Source organism: Procambarus clarkii, chromosome 20 (genome assembly GCF_040958095.1).
Source record: "Procambarus clarkii isolate CNS0578487 chromosome 20, FALCON_Pclarkii_2.0, whole genome shotgun sequence".
In the NCBI taxonomy this organism is placed as follows: Eukaryota; Metazoa; Arthropoda; class Malacostraca; order Decapoda; family Cambaridae; genus Procambarus; species Procambarus clarkii.
In genome coordinates this window covers 21,259,106-21,287,095 of record NC_091169.1, presented here as the reverse complement: position 1 = coordinate 21,287,095, position 27,990 = coordinate 21,259,106, and the positions used below count along the sequence as shown (strand labels likewise).

Below are 27,990 nucleotides of genomic sequence, written 5' to 3'. Positions count from 1 at the left end.
GCAAATATGATTAAACTGAGAATGGAGAGACAATGAATGTCACGAATCATTCAATATATTGACTTTAAAAGTGACTAATAACTAACCATTATCAGACGGAAAGAAAATAACTCAAAAAGGTAAACCAAAAAAATTCAAATTACATATTGCGACATTTTTCTTATAAAATAATGATCAAAATAACGAAGTGATTAATGCATAGCAAGACTTCGCGAGTAAAGATGAGGTGAAGCTTTTAAGTGATGAGTTAGGAGTATTATTGTAAGGTATCTCAGCAGAACAAGGCTGAAGAAAGTGTCAAGCGAGGCCTGCAGCCATTGCATTGTTGACTGCTCTTATCAGATGGTTATCTTGAGGTTATCTTGAGTTGATTTCGGGGCTTTAGTGTCCCCGCGGCCCGGTCCTTGACCAGGCCTCCACCCCCAGGAAGCAGCCCGTGACAGCTGACTAACACCCAGGTACCTATTTACTGCATTCAGGGTGAAAGAAACTTTACCCATTTGTTTCTGCCTCGTGCGGGAATCGAACCCGCGCCACAGAATTACGAGTCCTGCGCGCTATCCACCAGGCTACGAGGCCCCCTATGGTGTTGCAGACTGTTGCACCATCCCTCAGAGACGGCCGTAAACACCACGGGGGTCAGACTGGCCACAGACACCTTCAATATAGTGAGAGGAACACCTCGCCGTGAAAAGATTTAGCGACATTCACTCGTCCGCAGATAAAACCTGTGTGTACTTTTGTTTTTTTTTACCCGCCTTTTTCGGGTCATTCTTCAGCTCGACTAGATAATGGAGTCGACATATTTGGTCACACAAATTATGTGTTTAATCTGATTTGCTATAATTGTTTGGCTGTTTTATTTGTTCTTCCCTCCAATTAGTCAAGCCTCTGGCAGGGAGTCTGTTGGAGACACACTTATCACTGTTCATGCTCTAGTGCTCTTTTCATATATGTTCACCAGTGAAATATTTTCTCTCGTATGATAAATTTAACAACGACACTTGAGCAGGGAGCGGTATCAGAAGACTAACTTGACCAACTTAACTCTGTTGACCAGACCACACACTAGAAGATGAAGAGACGACGACGTTTCGGTCCGTCCTGGACCATTCTCAAGTCGATTCGAGAATGATCGATTCAAGTGATTCGACTTGAGAATGGTTCAGGACGGACTGAAACGTCGTCGTCGTCCCTTCACCTTCTAGTGTGTGATCTGGTCAACTTACTTTAGCCACGTTATTGTGACTCCTCGCCTGCAACTTAACTCTTTTTTTTCCATTGCAGATGCAGGAAATTCCCCGCGACCTGTATCATCTTCCAAGACAAAAAAAAAATGTTAAATTGTATAAAAATGTTTTTATTTTTTGATTATTTTTACTGTAGATTATTTCATAATAAAACTTGGAACAATCGTTGCATGTTTGTATTTGTTTTTAGTTACCTTTTTGTTTGTTTTTTTGTTTTTTTTGTATGCTGGATTGGGTTATAGTTCATGGGTCCCGCCTTCGCGGACGCCAGTTGACAATGATTTCTCGCATTCCTCTTTTTCTATCAATATCTACATTTGAAAATATGAATAGTGTTCACGTCTACAACCAGCTCATTTAGTTCATTCACTTTTCCTACGACTCTTTCATCTCTGTGATTCATTTCTTTCACAAGCATCGATCTATGCCCTTCGATCTATTGGCATTCTTCTGGTACATCAAAGTATTTGAAGCGTCTCTATTCCCACCACTTGGCCTGGAGGGTAGAGCGACGGTCTCGCTTCCTGCAGGTCTGTGTTCAATCCCCGATCATCCAAGTATTTTGGCACCATTCCTTCCCCCGCCGTCCCATCCCTAATCCTTATCCTGAGCAGTTCTCAGTGCTATGTAGTCGTCATGACTTGGCGCTTTCTCCTTGATAGATCCCTTCCCTTCTATCATATCGTCTCACTTTATCCTCTTCTTCTTGCGACGTGAACATCAGCACTTTTCAGTCCTACCAGCGCCATCCCTTGCAATTCTCGGACAAGCTTCGCTGCACAACTCTGAACCAATTTAGTTTTTCTTGCTTGCTTCGTGAAATGGGAGCTCTGTGTTGTGTGTGTGTGTGTGTGTGTGTGTGTGTGTGTGTGTGTGTGTGTGTGTGTGTGTGTGTGTGTGTGTGTGTGTGTGTGTGTGCGTGCGTGCGTGCGTGTCACCCACGACCACCAGTGGCAAAGAGCATTCATGTATAACTAATCAGCTCTAAACATTACAACAAAGAATGTTAACAACGACAGAACACTGAACGAGTGACACATAAATCCCACTTAACTTACTGTGGTGCTTCGACACTCTGCACTACATACCAGAATACACGCCCGACCACACAAGAAAATACTGCACAAGAAATGATATAGAATATGTGTGAATGCAGTGACGGTACCCAGTTGTATCGTTAGTGGTACATTCGCTGTGCGCCTCGCCAGCGATTTGTCTGGGTTCGAGCCCTTGTCAGGAAGAATTATCTGGGGGTCAATCTTTAACTGTTTGCCTCTGTTCACTCACCAGTTAATATATATATATATATATATATATATATATATATATATATATATATATATATATATATATATATATATATATATATATATATATATTAACTTATATATTAATTATATATATTACATTATATATAACTATATATATTAATTATTTGGACCTTCTGAAGATGTATTTAATATACGAAAGTACTTAAGGAAATTTCCTGTTTCATTTTTCCTCCGTGGTCTGACATTGTCACATTCTTAATCACGTGTTTATTTTCGTGATATACACACATATATATATATATATATATATATAATCAAAAAACTCTTTCCTCGAAGGATTTGAGCCCAGGCAGCCAGGGCTCCATGACCCTTGTGTCCAGTACTTTACCACTAGTCCACACTGACTGTACAAAAGAATTGGAAGTCATCTGACCCGTAACCCAATTCCCAACAACTCCCAGTGGTCATTGTGCACAGATATTTCACTTAATCTACGGGGGATACGCGCGTATCATTTGTATCGCGCAAATAATACACATGTATCCTCCAGCAGATGAAGTGATTTGATGAAATATCTGTTCCCAGATCGAAATGGTTCAGCACGTTTCCTTTCGCTTAATGCCTCTGTTCGTCTAGCATGAAATAGGTACCAATTAAGCTATGTTGTTCGTAGTCTGAGGTATTAGTTACATCTAAGTTGAGCAGGTACCCAATGGAGGATTTATCAAGCTCATTTATCTCACTATCGCCAGTCAATGATTTCAAGAGGAGGGTTAAGTCTCTTCTTTCATTCCTTTGCTGGTAAAAATTATCTCCTTCTGGTAGTTTTTAAATAAAAGGTAATCTATATAATTCGCTCATATTAGATCTAAACAAAATGCTTAGTGCTACAGTTTGCTCTAATTTATTTTTTTGTTCAGTTCTCAGAATACTAAAACAAAACCTTAAATTTTATGATGTTAGAAAATATAGAGATTACTTTGAAAAGACGTAAAAATTGCCATAAATATAAGCGAAGGTTTTAAAAATGCGTTTTACTTCCTGTAACCCCGCAAAATAATTATGATAAAGTATTTAGAAAAAAATATTCATTTTGTTATTATGAACAAATAGATTAAGGACAAATTATCCAAAAATATAGCAGCTATATTTTTGGTTAGGACGTTAATATGACAATGTTTACGATGCCTCAGACCGCTCCGTAATAACTCCAGGGGCTTGACCCATGCATGCAACTTCAGCAACAAAAACATTGTATTTGCCGGAACTCACAATCATTACATCATTAACTACTTCCACAAGTTTATTCAGGAAGACCTAACTGGCATCACAAATAAGTTAATAATTACTATTAACATCGATTATTAACAGTAACATTCCTCCAAGTTACAGCCCCGCTCCTGTGCCGGCTAAGTCCACTGCGAGCTCACTATAAGTGCTACTTCTAACTTTAGGTTCCCAGTAGCTGAATCTTAAACGAAAAGCAACATTCTGTCTGAGCGCCACTAGATTGTTGTTGTTATTTTAGATTAAGTTACTCAGAACGAAATGTCCATGTAGCACGGGCTATGGTGAGCCCGTATTCCCGCCACCGGGAATAGGGTGAGACTTGATAGTTAAAAGTGACATGTTTTTCCTGACTGAGGTTAGGTGAGCACTGATTTTTCCCCAAGTAAATCAAGACAAGCACCTCTCCCCCGACCCCAAGGGACCTCTGGCGGTAAGAGGCACAACCAAAAATCTAGACTTAATTACGTAGATGTGCCTAATCGCTCACAGGCACTCAGAACACACACATGAAAACCAAAAAAGTGGAAGGGGGCTTTTAAATGCTCATGTTTCAGACACAAGCTTCTTAAGACATTGCAAAGCTCTCTTTGCATTTGCATATTGGCTGCAGGATTCCATTACCATATATATTCCTTTCTATCACCAGTCTTCATCACTTCCTCTTACGTCGAGAAATGCAGTAACGAAGGGGAAGATTGTTAACGGAGAACCGTTCTATTAATCAACTGTGTATTCTAAGATGATCTAGAAACCAATTAACCTTTACACACCAGAAAACCTCCTTTCAGTGGCGATTTACAACCTGTCTCACACAACTCTTGGAGCTAGAACGAAGCTTACTGCTTGCCAGAGTTAATCCTACTTTCTTCTGATTGGACCGTGCACCTTATCTCTTCCATCGTGGCCAAATGTAATTGGTGAAATAACTGTTCTTCTCTATTGGAGTAATATAGCAACGAGATATAACCATAGAAATATTTTGAAGGTTCTGAATTCGGTCTTTTATCACATAAATTAATTGATTTGATTACCAATAATCGTCTATAACTCCAAACTAATTCTCTTACCAACATCACATAGCATGTTTTATGTTAATGCTCAGCATGGGGAAAGGTCTCTAAGGATGAGTTATGGAGAATGAAAGTCCTGACATAGGCGCTTCAAAATAAAGTTCCTCCATGCGTGGCTGTACCTTTCAGAGTGCCCTTTCAGCGGTATTTTCAGAGTACCTAACTTTGTTTACTTGGTACATTAGTTTATCGGTTATGAGCAAGATCTTAGGGTATGGCTTTCGTAAATACGAGGACAGGGAGCCTGGACGCAAGAGGAAGCCTGGACGCAAGAGGAAGGCTGGACGCAAGAGGAAGGCTGGGCACAAGAGGAAGCCTGGACGCAAGAGGAAGCCTGGACGCAAGAGGAAGCCTGGACGCAAGAGGAAGCCTGGGCACAAGAGGAAGCCTGGACGCAAGAGGAAGCCTAGACGCAAGAGGAAGCCTGGGCACAAGAGGAAGCCTGGGCACAAGAGGAAGCCTGGACGCAAGAGGAAGCCTGGACACAAGAGGAAGGCTGGACGCAAGAGGAAGGCTGGACGCAAGAGGAAGCCTGGACGCAAGAGGAAACCTGGACGCAAGAGGAAGCCTGGACGCAAAAGGAAGTCCGGACGCAAGAGGAATCCTGGACGCAAGAGGAAGCCTGGACGCAAGACATATCGTAATTCCCTTTGGCCAACGACTAACACTGCACATGATGTAGCCCACAACAGTTGCCCAGTTCCCCCTGGTACCTATTTACTGCTAGGTGAAGAGAGGCATCAGGTGCAACGAAACGCGCCTGAACGCCACACCCGGCCCAGGAATCGGACTCGGCTCCAGTTAGCGAGTAGATTGAATCACTGTAAATTGTACGTTATTTTTCTAAGGCATCTTTGTAAAACTAGAATAACTAAGCCTTCCATTTAAATATTACAGTTGAACATGACCCACATTACAAAACCTATATTTAAGGAGAGACAATTACAACTACCCTTACTAATGAGCTGTAGTGTAACAAGCTCACTATCAAGTTAGTCAGTCGCTCCAGACACCAGTAAATACAGAACAGTCTACTGTATCCGCCATAAGGAAACCCGTAACTCAGGGTAGCCTACACTAACCATTGATTCTTCCCGCCAGCGGCGGCTGGCTTATTGCGCGGCCCCCATACTCCTCCTGAGAGCGGTAGCGCAAAAGGATTCCAGAGTGCATAAATGGTCTTAACCAGACCTCGGTGGATGTTTGACATTAGCAATTTATCCTCACCATATGTGCACTCCCCCCAGCCGCACCTTCCGACGAGACTAAACACATTTTGGTATGTTGATCGTCAGCTATCCTCTCCATAACGAGCGAGAAACGAGAACGAGCTTGTTGCCTCTGCTAGTCACTCCACGGCTCTCTGGATTGTATTAGTCAGGGCAAAGGAACTCGGGTACTTGGAGAGTGGCTAATATGTTGGGATTGTTGCAGAGAAGAACCTCACACGAGTGTATCTTTCGTGTACTCAGGGAGACAGTCTAATTGCAGAGCTTTTCTGCAACCTCGGGCTCAACAATTAGCAAGAGCAGGTGGGCGGACGTCTGTCAGTGATTAGCGAGCGAGGGTTGGTTGGTCAGTAGCAAGTGGTTGGGTATTTTTCATCGGCAAACATGTGGTGGGCAGTGAGCAACAGGTGAGTGGGTATTATTGAGCTGCAAGTGGGTTAGCAGGTCGTGGTGGGGCATAGGTGGGCACAGTTAGACCACCAGGTGACGACTGGATACTCATAACTGCAGTAGTTAGCACCTCACGTCTATTGGCAGCCACTACCTGCGTAAGTTTTCACAGTTGGAAACTACATGAAGACTAAACCACACACCTTAAAATGAGGAGACGAAGGCGTTTCTGATGAAATTTCTTTCATACCAAACCTGTTTCCAACGCTAGTACCACTGTGCTCTATCTTCCCTTCATATCTGAACTCAAAAATCTCACTAATACCCCTTCGTCCTCTTGACATAAAGTTCGCCTTTCGACAAACTAACACTCTTCGTAACAATCTGGTTCACACTGTTCCTCCTGCTGCTAAAGCTGCTGGTGTCTACTCTATTTCCTGTTCGTCCTGTCTTCTTCAATACTTTGGTGAAATTGGCCGTACACTTAATGACAGACTTAAGGAACATAAAAGAAGTGGTAAGTCTGCAGACACTAATAATGCTCGCTTCTGTCATGTTAGGCATTCTAATCATCTTATTGATTGGTCCTCTTCTAAAATAATCTTTCCTGCCTCTACTCTACACAGACGCCGTCTTGTCGACTCAGCTCTGATACACAATCTACCCAACATGAACTTGAGTCCTGGCTTTGTTGCTGTGGACTCTTCCCTTTCACAGTATATACTCAAATGTTCTAAACTTTCTAACCAACGCGACTTAACATAAGCCTACCCTTCCTTTTTCTCTTTTTTTTTCTTTCTCCTCTTTATCTTACGTTCCCATTATTACTCCAAATATTACCCTTTTACACACCTTTTACATCTATCCCATCCATACGTTTCGCCTTCCTCTTACCACGAAGATATTCGTGTCACAATCGACTTGAGAATGGTCCAGGACGGACCGAAACGTCGTCGTCCCTTCACCTTCTAGTGTGTGGTCTGGTCAACATATTCGTGAGCCGCAACTTTCCATAGTACTTTCCAAGGACTTAGGAAGGAGGGAGACAGGGGTATCAGAGGGACTAAACAGGCGGAGTAATGTCGATAACTGCGTAGGATGATTAAGTTCAATCAGTATAACGACTCCTGACCACGAACAACGAAGTCTTTCGTTATTAGGGAGAGTCAGCGTAGTTTGTTAACGCGTGAAACTGCGTGTCTTGAGCCTCCGCGCGTTGCCTAATGATCATACACTCATTTACATATAACGAAAATAAAAAAGCAAGTGACAGGATGAACAACCAGGGGGCCTCACTACCCATTAAGGGGGTGTTGTACATGCTGCTATAGCAGTATGCCACTCACAGGATGAATGACTGCTCAATAAACTAGCCTTTGGGGGAAATATAAAAATTTAAGGCGTTCTTGTGCTAGTGGAGCCGAGCGCTGCTGGCAGAGGCCACGCAGACCTCTCTGCCTGCTCCCGGAGCAGCCTTTGAATGGTCTGTAAATAGCCGCACCTTTTATGGCCCAGGACGCAACAAGTCATGTGCAGCAAGTGAATACATACCACTATTGGCTGGCCCGTCCTCTCTGCCACTCCTAGATAACAGGCCAGCCTCACCTGGGTGCTGCCTCCACACCCTCACAACCACTATCTGCCTCACCTGGGTGCTGCCTCCACACCCTCACAACCACTATCTGCCTCACCTGGGTGCTGCCTCCACACCCTCACAACCACTATCTGCTTCACCTGAGTGCTGCCTCCACACACCCTCACTACCACTATCTGCCTCACCTGATTGCTGCCTCCACACCCTCACAACCACTATCTGCCTCACCTGGGTGCTGCCTCCACACCCTCACTACCACTATCTGCCTCACCTGGGTGCTGCCTCCACACCCTCACAACCACTATCTGCCTCACCTGGGTGCTGCCTCCACACCCTCACTACCACTATCTGCCTCACCTGGGTGCTGCCTCCACACCCTCACAACCACTATCTGCCTCACCTGGGTGCTGCCTCCACACACCCTCACTACCACTATCTGCCTCACCTGGGTGCTGCCTCCACACACCCTCACAACCACTATCTGCCTCACCTGGGTGCTGCCTCCACACACCCTCACAACCACTATCTGCCTCACCTGGGTGCAGCCTCCACACCCTCACAACCACTATCTGCCTCATCTGGGTGCTGCCTCCACACACCCTCACAACCACTATCTGCCTCATCTGGGTGCTGCCTCCACACACCCCTTCTCATCACCTCCCAACAAATACCTTACTATAAACTCTTCGTTCGACCTTTCACAGTGACATCCTGCGACATTTTAAAAGTTACTTCTCGCCGCCCCGCGACCTCTTCATGTGACTTCCTCTCACGACGTCTCACGTGACCTCTTTGGGGTGACATCTTCCCGCGACCTTAACTAGGGTAATCTCCCCCTCGAGCAAATTCCAGTAGCCTCTTCTTGGGGGTTCCTCACTTCTGCCCTCAAGTTACCATTCCCATAATCTTAATTAACCCCTCTAAACACACGACGTAACTACGATGTTGCTACAACTTTCGAACAAGTTGTTAACAACTATCAATAGCCAGGTGTAACAACTTTCTAACACGTCATAAAATCTTTATAACAAGTTGTAACAACTTTCTAACACGTCATAAAATTTTCGTAACAAGTTGCAACAACTTTGTAACAAGGTGTAGGACTGTATCAATAGGGACCGTTACACCGCGTTTCAGCAGAGTTAACTACCATGTGAGTCGTTATGCGCCATCCATCACTGTGTCCTCGAACAAGTCACCATGCAGGTCGGCGTTCAATCCCTGACTGTACGGGCGGTTTGACACCATTCCTTTCCCCTCCGTCCCATCCCAAATCCTTATCCTGACCCCTTCCAAGTGCTATATAGTCGATATGGCTTAGCACTTTCTCCTGACTCCACTTATTCTATTTTCCTTTTCCATAATGTCTTTCCCTAATCACCTTCACATTGTCCAGTTACGAGCCTCTGTTATTCCAGCTAGATATACCGCCAAGTTCCCTTCCACATGCCAGTATACTCAACAGATATGGCCATTATATTATGCCATAGTATGCCAAGTTATGCCTCTCGACAGGACGTTTAATAAGTTATTTTAGGGCTGTACCAGACGAGGCTTTTGCAGTTTCCCTACACTACCCATTCCTTTCCGGACACCTCCTTCGTCTCTTCCCCCTGTCCACCTTCCTTGCCTCTTCCTCCCCTTTCCCCCTTGGTCATTTCCCTTCCACCAATATTCCTTCCTCATCCCCTTCTCCCAGGCAATTTAATATTAAGAATGCCTTTCTCTCCCTTCTCCCCCCCCCTCCTCCTCTTTCCCTCCTCTCCCGTCTAACCCCAAACGTCAGGCCTCTAACTTTAGACAGACAGACAGACATTCCATTTTACAGTATAGATTAGTACCCTCTACACGTTTTCAGAGAAACTCTTCTGTTTTGAGAGCAAACCTCCCCCCTTCCCCCCCCCTAACCCTTCTGTGACGAAGCCTACACGAACACAGCCCAATATGTTCCACACTCTCCATATACCCACCCCACGCAGCCCCCACACACTTCCCAGAGCCCACATAACCCCCGTCCGTTCCCAAACTAAGCCCAGCACAGCTCCGCATCCTCATCTTAAGCAGTTATATAACCTGTGAAACTTTCACACGCAAATTTTCACTCCATACTATCTCTTTAATCGAGCAATTGCAACTTTATTACTATTTCCAAGTAATTATTTTATCCTCAGAGGAATACAAACTAAATACTATTACCTTTTTAAACGTTATCAGCAAATGCTTTTACTTTTAGAATACATCCAATTCAGTTTTTTATTTGAATTTAGTTTAAATAATTACTTCTGATTTACATCACTAATTAAGTAACACTGTTGCCTAGAATTTTCATCCCATGAAAATCACTCTTCGTCATATTATTCCAAGACAAATTATATTTCGCTCATTTTCCTTTCCAAGTAGTTATACTATTTCACTCTTCATTTTTAAGGTATTTTCTGTCTAAAATATCTGTGGAAATGTCTTTCTCCATAACACTTCCGAAGTAATAATTTTCCACATTAAAAATAATCTGGAAGAAATTCTCTCATTTTTAAAACTCTTGTCAAGCATTTATTTCAGCTTAAAAATTCTATTCAGGCAGTTGTCTCAACAGTTAAAACTTTCGTCGAGTAAAATTTTCACCATGAGAATCCTCCAAAGCAATATTCACACTTCAGAACACACACTATATAAATTTTCACACTTATTAGAGGCCGTCCAAGCAGCTCACCCATTTAGTTCCTTTCCAAGAAATTTTCTCACAATTAACACCCCTCACAATTTATGTGTATTACCCTCAAAATCATTTCCAGGCAATTTTCTTATTTTCAAAGGTTTCACCCCAATAAATTTTCTTCAAGACTCTTTGCATACATTTTTGTCTTCCACTCTCTTTAAGATAATCCCCAAACAATTAGTTACTCTTCAAAACACTCCGCAAACAATTCTTTCATCATCAAGACACTCTGCTAATCATCTCTTCCAGCAACAACGCATACAATCATCTAAAGACACTCAACAAACAATCCCCTTCTTCTAAAGGACACTTTGCCAACAATTATCACCTCTCCAGGACACTAACACAAACAATTCTCTCCTCTTCACGACCATTACTAATAAACTCATTCACATTTGAGTCCTACCCAAACAACTTTCCCTCCAGTGGGTGCCTTGAGCAGATGAACTGCTTAAGACACCTCACCCACACCCCTACACACCCCTACACCCCCACCTACACCCCCACCCCCACCCCTACACCCCCACCGACACCCCTACACACCCCTACACCCCCACCCACACCCCTACACACCCCTACACCCCCACCCACACCCCTACACACCCCTACACCCCCACCCACACCCCTACACACCCCTACACACCTACACCCACACACTGTGGGGTGTTGGGGGTGGGGGGAGTGCGAGCAACGGCTCAAGGAGAAAGAACAATTTAACCAAGTATTGAAACAGGTTTTCGGTTTTGTCACCTAATTAATTCTAGCAGCAATTGCCTATTCTGTGCGTACTCACCTAGATGTACTCACCTAGTTACAGAGTTTGCAAAGGGCGAGTATCAGTTCCTAAGCCCCGCCTCTCTGCCATTAATAGCTTAATGCAGAGACTGTTTTTCTCACTTAAAAAACTGATAGTTTTGTAAAGTTGAGAATAATTACTGAGCATCATAATATGGCCACAATGGGGTTAATTTAAGTACGTTTTGCCCGGAATCTCAAGTCTATTAACAAGAGACTAAGAAGCTGGCATAACACGGCGCCCATCCAACCTAGGTTGTACACGCAATTATCCACAATTACAATTATTAAACGACAAAAAATATGACCGCCTCCCACACCCCACAGTTTACTTGATCTCTAAAACATATCAGCCCGTCCTCCTAATGTTCCCCAACGTCAAAAAACAGTCGTACTAAGGTGCCCTTTTCCCAACCTACAACAGGACCCCAAAACAGAAAACGGAACAGTATATCAATTTCGTGAACCGCTACTATTTTCTAGTACGACAGTTATTGGACTTCAAGTTCAAGTTCGTTTATTGAGATAAGAAAGAAATACATCTCAAAGGGATAGAGTAGCTTAGGTTATTTCTACCCCCCTATTGGACTTAGATAAATTATACGTCATAATGTGACGTTCTATTTCGAGGACGAGATGAAAATGTAAAATTGTGGAGACAAGGTAGAACGTACCTTAAAATTGATCGTTTCCTGTCCCTCGAGGATCTGGGCATACCTGAAATCGCATCAAATCGAATTAATTATATAATCAGTTGAAAAAGCTTCGATGCATTTCATTGCTCATACACCATATATATATTTATAATACAATCACCTCTATACCATCATATTTTAATCCATATAACAATCACCTCAGATAAAGGTAATTTTGGCGATTGTTTTTGTTGAGTTTAGGCCCATGACGTCAGTGGTGCTGGAAGCGCCCTCTGGCATTCACTTGAAGGGTAAAACGCATGGCCCGACGTCTCCTGACGTCTCCTGACGAACACACACATCCCCAGGAAGCAGCCCGTGGCAGTTTTCTAACTCCCGTTGGCTGAAACTATTACGCACCTTGCGGCGAATATATCTGAGTATTAAGAACATACTAACCATGCCTTGAAGGGTGCGGGCGCTGGGGAACCTGGCCTAACCAACCAACACAACCACAGAACAATGGTTTCGAAAGGAACGAATAATTAAAACACTCGCTACAGAGACGCGCCGACGGTATAGGTTAAGTAATAATTGTAAATAAGAAGCAATAAGATGCTTATCTTAACATACTAAGAAGGTTAGGTGAGGTCGGTGTTTTCTATGAAGCTTTTCAAGGTAAACTAAAATATTCACAATCAATTAGTATGTCACATATGCCCTTATTAAATAAGCCAATATTGACTATAAGCAAGTGTGAGAACGGGTTGCACACACCAACTAATGACAATTCGCTGACTGCGTTCCAATATTACAGTAACCAGCAAATATAGCTCATTGAACACTCCAAGGTAGAATGAATAGGCTTCACTTCACATGTTAACGTTGTTCGCATCAAGGAACAACCATAACTAAAGCCTTAATGATCACATCAGCAGAAGTGAAGAGATCAATACCTTTTCTTTCGCGTTTTCAATGTATTTGCTCATTAACCAGCCCGTCATTATTAACAAAGGCCAAGGGTTCGTTAAACCAGCCGCCAAACCCCCTGTTTATGAACGAACAACGGTTTACACACAGCTAACAACTGCTTCACCCACGTATTACAGACACACATAATCGCCAACAGAAATTAAACACCTAACCTAAACTATGCCTATAACAGTACATTGAATTATTATTGTATAATTATATAAATTTATATAGTGAACAAACTTATTTTGATTGGGAAAAGTGGGGGAAAACTGCGTCTCGGGGTACCAGCTGCCCCCTTAAACGAGACTCACCAGAGGAAGAAATAGCCTAACAAATAGGTAGCCTAATAGTTTGAATTGACTGTTCAAACTATTAGAAATAGCCTAATAGTTTGAATAGTCTCAAACCCTTCTCGAGACGGTGGTTTAAACCCCGTTAGTAACTAGATAATGTTTCATCACAGTCCAGCCTTAAAACATCAGGCCGTTTTCATTAATAAAAGCCAAATGCTCGTTAACTCGGCTACCAAGCCACTTGTTTATGAAGGAAGAACGCTTTCTGCCCGCGACTCATATCAGATGACGTTCGAACATTTCTCGAAAAGGGCTTCGCTGTTCGAATTCTCCGTTCAAACTAACTCTCTGTAGATGCTTCACTTAAGTTTTACAAATGCAAATATATTGTTAACAGATCTTAAACACCTTCCCTACGCCTAAATATGCACATATTGGTATACAGAAAAACATTAATAAATATTCGAGAAAATCCTAATTTTGAATGAATACTAGTTTGAATGAACACTGATAAATTCCTCTTTGAGGACAACCCGTCCTCGACTCAAGTCCATTACATCCAGCGGTCGACCCCACAGACGCATTCATAAATTTTAATATGCTGTTCATTCAAAACGGGAATTTTCTCAAGTATAAATTAATATTATAATATTGTGCATATATAGGCATAGGTTAGGTTAGGTTAGGTGTTTAGGTTCTGTTGGCGATTATTTGTATTTGTAGTACGTGGGTGAAGCATTTATAGCGTTGTGATTCGAACAAAATTCGTCAGTGAAACACTTGTTCCGGATATGTTCATGTTCGAACGTCAGCAGTTGTGAGTCGTGTGTAAACCGCTTTTCATTCATAAACAGGGGGTTTGGCGGGTGCATGGAATCACTTTTGGATCTTTGTTTGGAGGACGGGCTGGATAAATTCCTCTTTGAGGATGATCGGTGAATGAACGAGCATTGCCTGAGGGTTCTGAACCTCTGACAAAATGCTTCATTAATTTCTTTCAAGTCCAGTACCTCTCTTATTATCTCACCCACGTAATTAGCGTGCAGATAATTCACTCTGTCTTCATAAATATTTGTTCAATGCCCGTTAATCCGGATCCCACCTCACCAGTTTAGGAAAGAAAAACACTACACACAGCTCATAACTGATGATGTTCGATATTTTTAATCTCGAACAGCCAACTCCTCACTCACATTTTATGTTCGAATCTCAATTCTCGAAATTCTTCAACCCACGTACTTCAAATACAAATAATTGCCAAAGGAAAATATACACAACCAAACTTAGGAAAACAACGAGAGAGAGAGAGAGAGAGAGATAAAGAGAGAGAGAGATGCAGAAAGACAGAGACGGAAAGTGACAGATGGAGACAGTGAGAGCTAGAAGGTAGAGAGAAAGAAAGACGAGAATTTAAATATTCAGGAAAGATATTACATTTCTCATATTATTCATGAGCTGGTTATTATTCAGATATTAAAATGTGACTGCGTTTACGTATATCCTGCTGCCATAAAGGTCCAAAATTTCATTATAATCCCAAAGCGCTGAAAATTAAATACCAGCAAACAGAAATTCGTGTAAAATAAATTTACATTACAGAATTTTACACCCCCAAAATCTTTTTTATATATGATAAAATGTGTATGATTGTATTTCACGTGAATAAAGACTTGAGAGCCATGAATGAGAACTTCTCGCTCGTAAGCACAAGTGCACAATGTAAATAGTTATGGCTATCGATATAGCCATATAGCCCTCGATATAGTACAATATCCATATATACTACATCATATATATACTTATATATATATATAAAAATATCATCATACATATCATATATATACATCATATATATACATATATATACATCATATATATATATCCATATATACTACATATATCCATATATACTACAATATAAACAATCACCAAGCAAATACCTCCAACGACAAAATATAATTGAAAAAATTGCACAGGAAACTAAGGCTCTCTGATAATCATATGAATTATGAATAACCAGCCTAAAATAAATACTAACACTGAGATAATTTATCCTGATGAATGTCAACAAAATGAGGTGTCTCGCATATGCTCAATCTCCCACAATATTATACAATAATGTTCATTCTCTCAGAGCAAACAAACAGATGGCGTCATCAGCATACGACTTACATTCTGGGATAAAGTGTCCCAGGGATGTCTAAGGGTCAAGATATCTAAGTGTAACATTCCTTAGACGCTGACAAGTGTCTAAGGGATCTATGACTATGACTTCGTGGAATAATGTTTATGATAACAGGATCGTACGTGTTGTCGCTGGGAAAAGACGGGACACAAAGGTTGAATTTGGCCAACACAATCAAGCCATCTTAAACATGAGAGATTTTGACCAGTTTGTAAATGAAGCAGTAGACTGTAAATGCTGGTGAAGATGTTAAAGGAAAAGGTGTATTGAGGCTTTCCTGAGTTTTTACATTGTACTTTCCACGAACAAGGAAATTCATTTAAACATGTGGTGTTTAACGTCAAGGCACCGGCTACTGGTGGCGGGAGATTGATTAAATTTAAGCCACCCAAGAGGTGGCACGGGCATGAATAACCCGTAATGACTGGAAAGGTTATGGAGGGTCTGTGCAAGGCATTGAAAGTAGTTGACCAGACCACACACTAGAAGGTGAAGAGACGACGACGTTTCGGTCCGTCCTGGACCATTCTCAAGTCGATCACAATCGACTTGAGAATGCTCCAGGACGGACCGAAACGTCGTCGTCCCTTCACCTTCTAGTGTGTGGTCTGGTCAACATACTTTAGCCACGTTATTGTGACTCATCGCCTGCATTGAAAGTAGTGTCGATCACAGTGCCTATTTGACAACCATACAATGATTTCCAAACATAAACTCCTGGATGGAAAAGAACGAAGTGCTCCCGAGCTGAGGCTAAAGTCAGTATACGATGCAAAGCGTCCAAACGATGAAGACTCGAGGTTGAAGCCATACCGAATACACGTGAGACATAATCCCCAAATAAACTGCACTAGGGAGGTGCGCAATATGAAGAGTGTCCGTCTATCTGATCTATCTCGGAGCATGCAACGAGACTCAGTATGGTCAGGAGACAAGTTAGTGCATTCAACGTGCAGGTGATGAAGAAGGAACACCCAAGATAAGCATGCGTCCAATTAATATTGACCCGAAGAGATTGATTGATTGATGAAGATTAAGCCACCCAAAAGGTGGCACGGGCATGAATAGCCCGTAAGTGGTGGCCCTTTTGAACCATTACCAGTATCAAGAGCTGATACTGGAGATCTGTGGAGGTGCGACTGCACCCTGCGCGATGGGAGATGTCTCCTGTGGATTCGAAGAGATTGATTGATTGATGAAGATTAAGCCACCCAAAAGGTGGCACGGGCATGAATAGCCCGTAAGTGGTGGCCCTTTTGAGCCATTACCAGTATCAATAGATGATACTGGACATCTGTGGAGGTGCGACTGTACCCTACGTGACGGGAGATGTCTCCCGTGGACCCGAAGAGTTTCACACTGTCCTAATATACAGATTAACTTCCGCAAAGGCCTTAAGATAGGCCACATGCATCCTATCAATAGTCATAGACACAAAGTTTTCTAGTAGAGAAATAAAAGCAGTATTTAGTAAGCCTGGATGATACACTGTCTATCCCAAGTTGGAGCCAGCGTTAAATAAGGTTAAAATCCCTCCCGCCGCCCGCAAAGGGTGACACTGTCAACATAAAGTTTGGTATAAACTCGGTGGGGGAGAGAGAGCAGGTTAAAACCATAAAGGTCAATTATAAGAGACTAGCGTCCCGGGAGACATTTAATGGTGTGTTTTTGCGACTTTTACTTCTCCTGTCTAAGTAAATCGTATAAGGTATGCCGTCTCTAAAGGCAGACTTTCATATTGGGGCGATATTTCAACAAATGTGTTGTAATGTCACGTCAGAATGATAATGCGTGCGGGGAATTTATTCTACAGGCAGGTGACAAAGGTCGTGTCAGCTCAGTTATTATGGAATATATTTTGCAATCAGGTGAGGCAAAATTGAGGGAGTTGAGCAAGATTGTGGGGGAGAGCAGGGGGGGGGGGGGAGTCAGACCAAACAGAGGGTAGGACAAAGAAGCATAGAACTCAGGTCAAATGACCGGAAGGACAAGGGGAAATGGACGTGAGGTCAAATAGAGGGTAGGGTAAATGAGCATGGAATTTAAGTCCAACATATCGGGACGTCTGCATGTTGGGGTTCTGCTGTTATCAATGTTGATGACACAGTTGATGAATTAATCGACTTGAGAATGGTCAAGGACGGACCGAAACGTCGTCGTCCCTTCACTTTCTAGTGTGTGGTTTGGTCAACATATTTCAGCCACGTTATTGTGACTCCTCGTCTTCATTTTGATGAATTATATTAACTGGGGCTAAATCTAGATAAGGAAAGTGGCAGACACTCATCAAGTGAGTTAATGAATGACAGTGGTAACCCTGAGTGTGCTCATTGGACGGACGTAAGTGCTGATAGGGTAATTGGCTGAGCCAGGCAACTAATTACTCAAGAGTTCCGGTATTATGACGGAGGAAGCCAAACAGGCTAACAGAAAAACGTCACTGATACGTGCAAGAGGACGCTGACGAGTACTCTGATTACCTGCCGTTGTTGTTTTATAGTCAGCCAATCTGAACAAAATCTCCACGTAGCACGAGCTATAGTGAACCCGTAATCGGATTACCTGTCCTACTATCATGTTATCCTGCTATCTACACCACACCTGATGTGGGGTCAAAACTGTAGATGTTACAGGTTTTGGACCCCTACGTCACCTGCCGCCGTGATACGCCATCATGGTACCGGTATTCCATGATGGCGGCGGCTGCTTATTGGCTGATGGTGGTGGTAGACTCTACACCGCCTCAGCCACCAATTATTATTTTAGGAGCCAAATGTGGCGAGTGTAAACACAGTCCGATGAACACATAAGGCGCTATATAACGACCTTACCACTATATCCCATTCCCGTATTTGGCTCCTATAGAAATATTGAGCTACGAGAGAGAGAGAGAGACAAGATCTATGGCTCACAGGTTGAGGTATGGTCTTACCTGAATAGGAAACGCGATAGTTAGAAAAGCAAATGAGAGTGAGGGAGCTTATTGTGGCTCCATACTAATGGAATAGATTTATACAATACGTGGCAGAAACTAGCAGCTTAGCATTGAAGCTCGAACTAGTTCGTTTTTGGTGTGATGTGATGTTTGTAGTGTGAGTGCAACCCTTCCTCTTAAAAATAACGTCAATATGCGCGCTATGGCCAAATTTGGACGTAATTTGAAATGAAATCGACTCACAAAAGTGACGTTCTGTTCCGTTTTCTGTTTGAGTCGTCCGGCCGACTCTGTAAGGTTAGAATAGGAGACTTTCAATTAACGTTTTTCATAACGTTTTGAAATTTTATGAGAATTTCCTGCCCACCTAACCTATCATAGGTCCCTTAACTTACTATTGCTGAAAAAAAATCCCAAATTTATTTTCATTTTTTTCAGTCTCAAATTACGTCCACTTTCGGCAATACGGGCCAAAAGCGACGTTATTTTTAAGAGGACAGGCTGCAGTGGGTTTAGTACAGTATTCTCGTCATTGTATATGATTGCATATACCGTGTTCATTATTTTCTTGTTTAGGGCTTCTATCCCTATGACTGGAATCCAGCATACGTATTATAATTTATACAACGTTTCGAACCTACAAGGTTCATTCTCAAGTGAGGAGACAGATTGATTGACTGATGAAGATTAAGCTACCCAAGCGGTGGCTTAGGGATATACTGTGTGCTAAGCGCGCATTTAAATCGTCAGTCCTTACTATGTAGCAAGGGCTTCTCTCCTATGATTTTTTTTGGGGGGCATCTGATTGAAGATGACAGGTCACGCGCCTCGTCAGCTTAGTCGACGTCATACCTGTGTACTTAGATTGAAGGCTACATCCTTCATGGGGGGGGGGCAGGTGTACATGTACACCATCTTCGACGGCTGTAGAGAGTTCTTAGTTGGCTTCGGGCAGGTTTTAATGAGAAGATCAGTGGTCTTTGTTTTATAGTATGTAAAGATGTCTATGTTTTGGTTAGGGGGTTTGGGTTGTTGCTCATTTACGGATTATTTATTTCCTTATTCTTTTCTCATTCGTATATTCACTGCGCATGGAGGATTTGCAATATAATTTTATTGGAGGTGTTGTGATTTCTGTTCTAGGTTCAGGATTATACCACCGGTCCAAGTGTCATCTTGTGGTAGTGTTTATCTCATGCTTACTGTTCACCAGTACTTGTTCACCAGTACTTGTTCACCAGTACTTGTTCACCAGTACTTGTTCACCAGTACTTGTTCACCAGTCATTGTTCACCAGTACTTGTTCACCAGTACTTGTTCACCAGTACTTGTTCACCAGTACTTGTTCACCAGTTATTGTTCACCAGTACTTGTGTTATCCTTAAAAACTCCCTACTCACGTTGCTCCATTCAGAGCCGTGGGTAAAAGGTCAACGAAGATAAGCATTGAGAACACTGGCTTTATATCTATAGGGGACCCTCACTCCTACAGTTTAGACATCAACCTGTGTTTGTTGGCTTGGTATAGTCGCTGGCTTGGTATAGTCGCTGGCTTGGTATAGTCGCTGGCTTGGTATAGTCGCTGGCTTGGTATAGTCGCTGGCTTGGTATAGTCGCTGGCTTGGTATAGTCGCTGGCTTGGTATAGTCGCTGGTGATCAGAGATGGTTCTTGTTTTTTGTTATTAACTCATCCAGGAAAGGCCGAGACTGTTATCACTATTTTCATGGTCGTGAGTGTCTAGAGTCTAGATAGCATTTTAGCAAGTTAATTCTTCTAGGTCTTTGACTACTACGAAAATGTTATTGGCTTAATGGAAGTATTTAGTTTTGGCTTGCTACAGAAGATGCTTTCTTCACTGTCATTAATAATGTATCTTAATAGAATACGTCCTTAGTGTTCACTAATCATGTATCTTAATAGAATACGTCCTTAGTGTTCACTAATAATGAATCCTAATACAATACATCCGTAAAATACACTCATAATGCATTTTAATAGAACACGTCATTTGAATGCAGTCATAAGATATCTAAATGAACTCGTCCCTTGAATGCACTCATAAAATAATGCATCTAAATAGAATACACTCCCATTGTCAAGCTTTCTCCAGATGCATTATTTCACTACGATCCCCCCCCCCCCTCAAAAAAAAAGCGCTCAACCGATATTTTATTAGGCAAGGAGCTGCTCCCAAAAGTCTGTCTGTCTGCTCCCAAAAGCAGACAGATGCTATTGTAAAAGATCTATAAAAATTCCTTGCCTGAATGAATCTTGCGCTAAGGTGTCATGTTTATAGCTTTACGGCGAGCTGGTAATTGGCCATTCTCACTGTAACAACTATGTAGTACTTAGGTGAAGGCGCGCTAAAGGTCATTTCTCTTTTTGTTCTGTTTTTAGATTGTTCATTTGTTCCAGAAGCACAGCAAAATATGCATGGGAACATTTAAGTGGAGGGAGCATGCAGACTCGCTGTCATTGTTCCTGGGAGTCTCGGGACTCGAGTTTGCATACACAGTAGCTTATCAGCCCTAAAATAGGCATTTGTTGATTAGTTTTATTTTCATAAATTAGACATAGATCTCAGTCCTCGAAATAGCTTTTTTTTGCAAGACCTCGATTCATTTTCTCCATTTGCTATATAGTTGGATGATATCCACCTCGTAGCCTGGTGGATAGCGCGCAGGACTCGTAATTCTGTGGCGCGGGTTCGATTCCCGCACGAGGCAGAAACAAATGGGCAAAGTTTCTTTCACCCTGAATGCCCCTGTTACCTAGCAGTAAATAGGTACCTGGGAGTTAGTCAGCTGTCACGGGCTACTTCCTGGGGGTGGAGGCCTGGTCGAGGACCGGGCCGCGGGGACACTAAAGCCCCGAAATCATCTCAAGATAACCTCAAGATAACCTCAAGTTTATTGTGCCGTGGTGCTTCTTGGGCATATTGCTTCAGTTCGTTCTCTCAGTTTTTCACAACGAAGAAAAATAAGCGGCGGTACCATGACCCGCGATACCCAAGTCACCCCCTTGAACTAATCAGCGCACGTATAGAAAACGAGGTTATATGTAAGTGGGTTCCTTTCACAGTGTATCTGTTATTGTGTTCGTTGGAAAACATTACACACACAAAAAAGGAGATGAATTAGTTGAGAGGACAGCTTCAAGCTGCTTCTCGAGGCCTTATTTACTGTGAGCACTTTAGTCCGGGGTGATAAAGGGACGACTGTATCTTTGAATGCACTTATAATATATTTTTTGAAGAACACTTCATTAGAGTGCATTGGTAAAATATCCAAATCAAGTGCATCTTAATGCCACACTTATTTGAATTTTATTTTCTATTGTACAAGTATCTGAACAACTATTGTACAAGTAGTTGCAAACTTTGTAACCACGATACTATGACTTACAGGTCATGTGATATGGTTGTGAGGCTCGAACCCGCGTATCCGTCGTGAATGTTGAACCACTGAACCATCACCCCTACCCCCCCCTCCACACACACACAGAAAACAACGGATTATGTCGGTAGTGTGGTTGTATATGGTACTCACCTACCAAACCAGGTCTACCTGCTGGACCAGGTCTCACCTGCGGGACCAAAGAGCCAGAGCTCAACTCCCGCAAAGACAACTAGGTGAGTACCTAATTGTGCTTGTGGGCGGGGGGTGGGGGGTGAGCTACGGCTCTTTGATCTCGCCTCACACATATCATTCAACTGGTTAACTGGTTTCTAAGCCTATTGGACTCTATTATATCTATAATTGAAACTGTGTGTGGAGTCTGTCTCCACCACATCACTCTGATAGGTCATTCCATTTTGCTAACCACTCTGAAACTGAAACAAAAAAATCATTCTAATTTCTTTGTAGCTCATTTGGTCATTAAGTTCAGTTTGTGTCCCCTTGTTCGTGTTTCACCAGTGGTAAAGAAGCTGTCTTAATCTGCCCTGTCAATTCCTCTGAGAATTATGTAGGTGGTAATCATGTCTCCCCTTAACTCTTCTGTCTTCCTGGGACATGAGGTTTAATTCCAGTAACCTTTCCTTGTAACACATACCTCTCGGTTCCGGAACTTGTCTGGTGGCATACCTCTGACCTTTCTCTAACTTCATCTAGTCATAGACTAGATATGGACTCCACACCGGAGCCGCATACTCTAGGTTTGGTCTGACATATGTGGTATGCAAGGATCTGAATGATTCCTTACACAAATATATAAATACAGTTCTTATCTTGGGCAACCTAGAATATGCCGCTGATGACATCCTTTTCATGTAGGGTTCAGGAGACAGATATCACACCGGATATCACACCTGTTGATATCCGGTGTGATATCAACCCCCAGGTACTTTGTGTAGATAGAGTGACTGTGAAAAACGGCTGGTGGTAGATTGGTTGTAAATGACGTGGTTAATAGTGAAATTATAACAAAAGGATATCATCTGAAATGCTGGTTTTGAAGTAAGATATAATTTGTAAGTTGTTGTCAAAGTTGTAATCCTCAACAGTGTGGCTGGGAAGCGAGTTGTTCTCGCTGATAGTGTGATTTTCAAAACTGTTGTCGTTGGCGGTATGTCTGTAAAAAAGTTTTCTGTCGAACATACGTTGTGAAGGATGTCAACCACAGTTTGGTTGTAAATGATGTCGTCGATATTTTGGCTGAAGTGAGTGAGGGAGATTTGATGATTGATGAAGATTAAGCCATCCAAAAGGTGGCACGGGCATGAATAGCCCGTAAGTGGTGGCCCTTTTTGAGCCATTACCAGTATCAAAAGATGATACTGGAGATCTGTGGAGGTGCGACTGCACCCTGCGTGACGGGAGATGTCTCCCGGACCAAATGGTGACCAAATGGTGACCAAATGGTGAGTGAGGGAGGTGTGGGCTGGTTGTATGAGGGGGGGGGAGAGGTTCTGCTGAAGTGTATGAGAGGAGGTGTAGGTGTAGTGTGTGTGAGGGGAAGGTGTGACTTGAGTGTTCATGTGTGGCTCTGTTGTAGTTTCAGGCCATCCCGAGTGACTGGGTTGGACGAGACAGAGAAGTGGATGTTGCATAACTGGTTCCAAGATGGAGTTCGCCGCTGGATTATTATTATGGAATTGCCTTGCATTCTCTTGTGAGTTTAAAGACACATATCAAGACGGAACTTTATTTTCGTATTTCCACTTCATTCGACCTATGAAAGACTGTCGGAAATTTGGATTCTAAGGAATTATTGTTGATATTCTTGGCTTTCAGAGGGAAGTTTGATCGTGACATCAAGGAAGGGATTAGAAGGGTAACAAGTTCTCATTCATCAGAAGCAAGTCTCCAGGTATGGTAGTCAAACAGCTTTGGCTCTCTCTTTCTCTGTGTTTAGAGAGAGTAAACTGATAGAAATTTATTCTACCAATTTGTGCTCAGCCAAAGACATGTTAATATTCTTAAGAAAATCAATGTTTACACTCGTTCTGAGATGTATCTTGTCTTGCTTCAAGATGACTCCTAACTCTGTACATTCACCAACTCCCTTTCCAGCTCTAAGATCACATAGAGCTTGTCTTACGTACTCATAAACAAACTCTCTTGCTCAGAGATCACTTCCAACTCTCTCTTTGTGTGCACAACATAACACTCTTTTCTTCCAAGATCACAACTATCTTTTCCCCAACCCTCGCCACCCCACTTTCTGACTCCTAATTTCTAAAGTCTCAGTCTGCCACCTTTGGAGTCTTTGCCAAGCTCGTTCATTTACCATTCAAACTAATCGGCGTTAATAGTTAATAGAGCTTCGGCGTTACAAGCATGGGGTCCAGGGTTCGAATCTCCTACAGCCCAGGTGAATGGAAGGATTATAGCTGTATTATGAAGGGGAGATGGATGACCTTGCTCCACACAGAGGTGAAGAAGCCATATTCCCACATCCCCAACTCCTTCAATATTGTATGCGAATTAATTACTTAAATTCGCCTTATTGATTTGTGAAAAATTTACCAATTTGTCTCTTTTTTCAGGGATATAAATTTCAGAAAAAGGGATTTTTTCAGGGTGTTAGATAAAAATAAATGAGATGGAACATCAGAGTGAATCACGTTCAAACATTTGATGTAGAGAACATGTTACAATTAGTAGAGTGGTCTACACTTTCGACTTACAAATAAAGACCCCTGGTTCGATCTCCCGGACGAGACTGAGACGGGTGAGAATATTTCCTTTCACCTGATGCCTGCGCTCGCTTAGCATAAAATAAGTATCTAGGAGTTAGACAACTGGTGTAATTTGCATCTTGGGAAAAGCTCAGTAGTTTCACCTAGAGGGAGCCACGATACTAGCCTAAATACAGGCTTCCTGACCCCAACATCGATAACTTGTGATAACTGACCCCAACATCGATAACTGGTATGAAGAGTATCATCATCATGGCAAAGCTCATCAAATATAACTCACGATTTTGAGATGACAATTAAATGATCTTGTGATCTCTCAGATTAGAGCAACAAATGTCAATTGATCTATTCTGAGACATATTTTAATGATCAGAAATTCAATGCGTGTGACCTTATCTCACCCTAACAAAACGAGAATATTATTGTCCTCCACATCAATGACTGTAATATATGTAACGTTGATACAATGGTTCTGTAATATATGAAACGTTGATTCAATGACTTTAATGAATGAGATTGTAGAGAAAGCTGTAAACGTCTGCATTATTTAAAACCTTCGCGATGGTAGTGTGAATAACATTGTCCTTGGAAGTTTGAATTAAATGAATAGGGATGGTCATCGTAGTATGATTTACAGGTAACGTTAGCCAAGATAGTATGAGTTTAATATAAAGTTGATCAGAGTAGTATGAGTTATTAACCATTTAACACATAAATCATAGTTATTAACACTGACCTCATATTTTTTGCCTAGTGTTAATTAATGTTAGCTACAATTCTCCCCTCTGTTTAGTTCTTGCAATGATTAACACTAAACTACATTTACTGTTAATCCTGATATTCTCAATAATGTTTTGTGGACTCAAATGTATAACGAAAGGAATTCTTGGTATACAACGATCTAATAACAGGATATGATGCAAGATAAAGGGTTCCTGTGCCACCACATCACATTATAACAGACCTAGAATGTAAATTTATTTGTAAAGATATCCTCCGGAAATCTTTAGATCCTGGAGGTAGTGGCCCAAGAAGCCCGATCGATCTATCTCCACGTAGACACTGACAGGTTATGACTGATGGATAAGTATGATTATCTGCAAACTAAGGGCAATCTTGTAAGACGTTTTAAATACGAATTTTACCATATTACAAATAATCTTGAATCAAGGGCCTTGAATAGTGTGGACTACAAGAAGTAATTAATTCTTTCAGTCGAAAGGAAATAGGACCACAATTATAAATAGTAATTGTTTAAACTACCCTCGTTTTTTCCTCGAGATATCTTGGCATTCAAGTCCAACAATATAATTACAGTTACTTATAAGAGATATTTTGTACACGTAACAATGATGGATTTAAAAATGAATCTACAAACGACTGGGGTAATCCTCAGAATTTTCCTGTTCTCAGCTTGTTATGGTCAACAGTTCAAAAATGGATAAGTTAAATTGAATATGTATATCTTGAGCAGTTAAGGCCAATTAGCGAAGACGATTCGAGGCAAGCCATGTGATCCACGCCTCTCTGCACACGACTAAAAAGGATGCACTGACAAACAAAAAATTGTGAATTGTGTTCCCCTGACACGTAATTTTCTCACTGCAGTGAGATCAGGGACTTTTAGTGTCGACGAAGGAGACTTGTGGCTGACACCTCAGTTCCCCGATTAACTCTTTAATTGAAAAGTGTAGGTGTTTGAACTGGGCGTAGTCTCTCTTCCCTAACTCGACTAATATACAGGCTCCCAAGCCCTTTGGGATCTGACCTTTCTACCTTGGGTGTAAATGCAGGCTTTTGTCTACCACTTTGACTCCCCAAGTACTCTCAACATACTGCTCTGATTCTACATCAATAATATCTCTACTACTCATCCAGATTCTTAGTTCCTCCTCTGTACTTCTATTTACGTGGGACCTGTTTCAAACAGTTGTTTTCCTCGTCAATCTTTCTTAATTAGCTTTTAAATAACATGGGGAGATCATGTCATTCCCATTTGGTCTCTCTCTTTCTCTCTTCTTTCTCATGTTCATTAGTTTCTTAAAATATTATGTTGGCTCTGGTCTCTCACCATCTTCATTTCTACCAGTGACCTCTCGTTCTGCTGCCCTTCGCAGCAGAACGCAGCAGCAGAATATACCATAAGTCAGCCTGGCATATTCGTTTAGTCAATTTTTTAATAAAATTATATATATCGGTACTCTGTCATCTCTGTTTCTTCTTTTTCGTTGCTTGAGGTGAACCAGTGATGTATTTCTCCTCGTGTCTCAGGTCCCTCAGCTCAGGAACCACCCTTGTTAAAAAAATTTACATTTTATAGATTTTTTTCCCAAGGGCTGGTTCCATGCTGGCGCTGCATACTCAAGCGCGGCACTCCTGTAGGTGGCATATTGCGCTCAGAAATCACGTTTGTCGATGTTCGTGAAGGCTATATGGAAGTTGGTAACTTTCACATGTACTGCCAATGTTATCTTGTTCCTCTAATTGTGCCTTTGGACTGAGCATGATATCATGCGGGAAGATTGATCTGCGATCCCAGGAATGACTTTCCACTTACTACAGTTCTGTTGCATCTTCCTTCAATACAATGTATGTCATTGACCTTCAATACAATGTATGTCATTGACCTTCAATACAATGTATGTCATTGACCTTCAATACAATGTATGTCATTGACCTTCAATACCTCCTTCACTAATTCCCTCAAATTTCCAGATGACTTTAGTTAAAAAAAATGTCACCCTGTATCATTATGACTTAGCTATGTCTCTTGCAGCGATGTTGTTCATACAAAATATTTCGCATTTATCTAATTTATTTAGTGCCTTTAAGATCCTATATAACGCAATCATGTTTCCTCTTTGCCCTTTCCTATATAATGTAATAAGATTCAGGTTCTCTCAGTCTTTCCTCGTATTTCAGGAATGAATATTAAAGAATTATTATGGCATGTTTTTGAACACTCTCAAGTATGGTCTTGTGCTTTTTTTGGGCGACGGTTCCGTGCCTCCAGAAATGTTTGCCAGCTTTGCCTATGTTACTCTTGACACTTTGTTTACATGGGCCCGTGGAGAGAGAGACTTGGCCATATGTATACTGCTAGATGTACTGTGTGTGTGTGTGTGTGTGTGTGTGTGTGTGTGTGTGTGTGCGTGTGTGTGTGTACTCACCTAGTTGTGTTTGCGGAGGTTGAGCTCTGGCTCTTTGGTCCCGCCTCT

The 27,990-nt window shown here is 41.9% G+C and overlaps 1 protein-coding gene across 1 annotated transcript; it reads left to right on the top strand.

Annotated features, from left to right (window-relative positions):
- Window positions 1–5,076: 5,076 nt before the first annotated feature.
- On the top strand, window positions 5,077–27,273 carry LOC138366747 (cuticle collagen 19-like). Its single transcript, XM_069328024.1, has 2 exons — window positions 5,077–5,521; window positions 27,107–27,273. The coding sequence occupies exons 1-2, from the start codon at window positions 5,077–5,079 to the stop codon at window positions 27,271–27,273; spliced, it is 612 nt and encodes a 203-aa protein (XP_069184125.1).
- The last annotated feature ends 717 nt before the right edge of the window (window positions 27,274–27,990 follow it).

Excerpts from the sequence above, each read along its gene's own strand:
- LOC138366747 (XM_069328024.1), top strand. The coding sequence starts at position 5,077 with ATGAGCAAGATCTTAGGGTATGGCTTTCGTAAATACGAGGACAGGGAG. Across the intron at positions 5,522-27,106 it reads GCCTGGACGCAAGACATATC|GGCTGGTTCCATGCTGGCGC; the intron begins GTAATTCCCTTT and ends TTTTTTCCCAAG.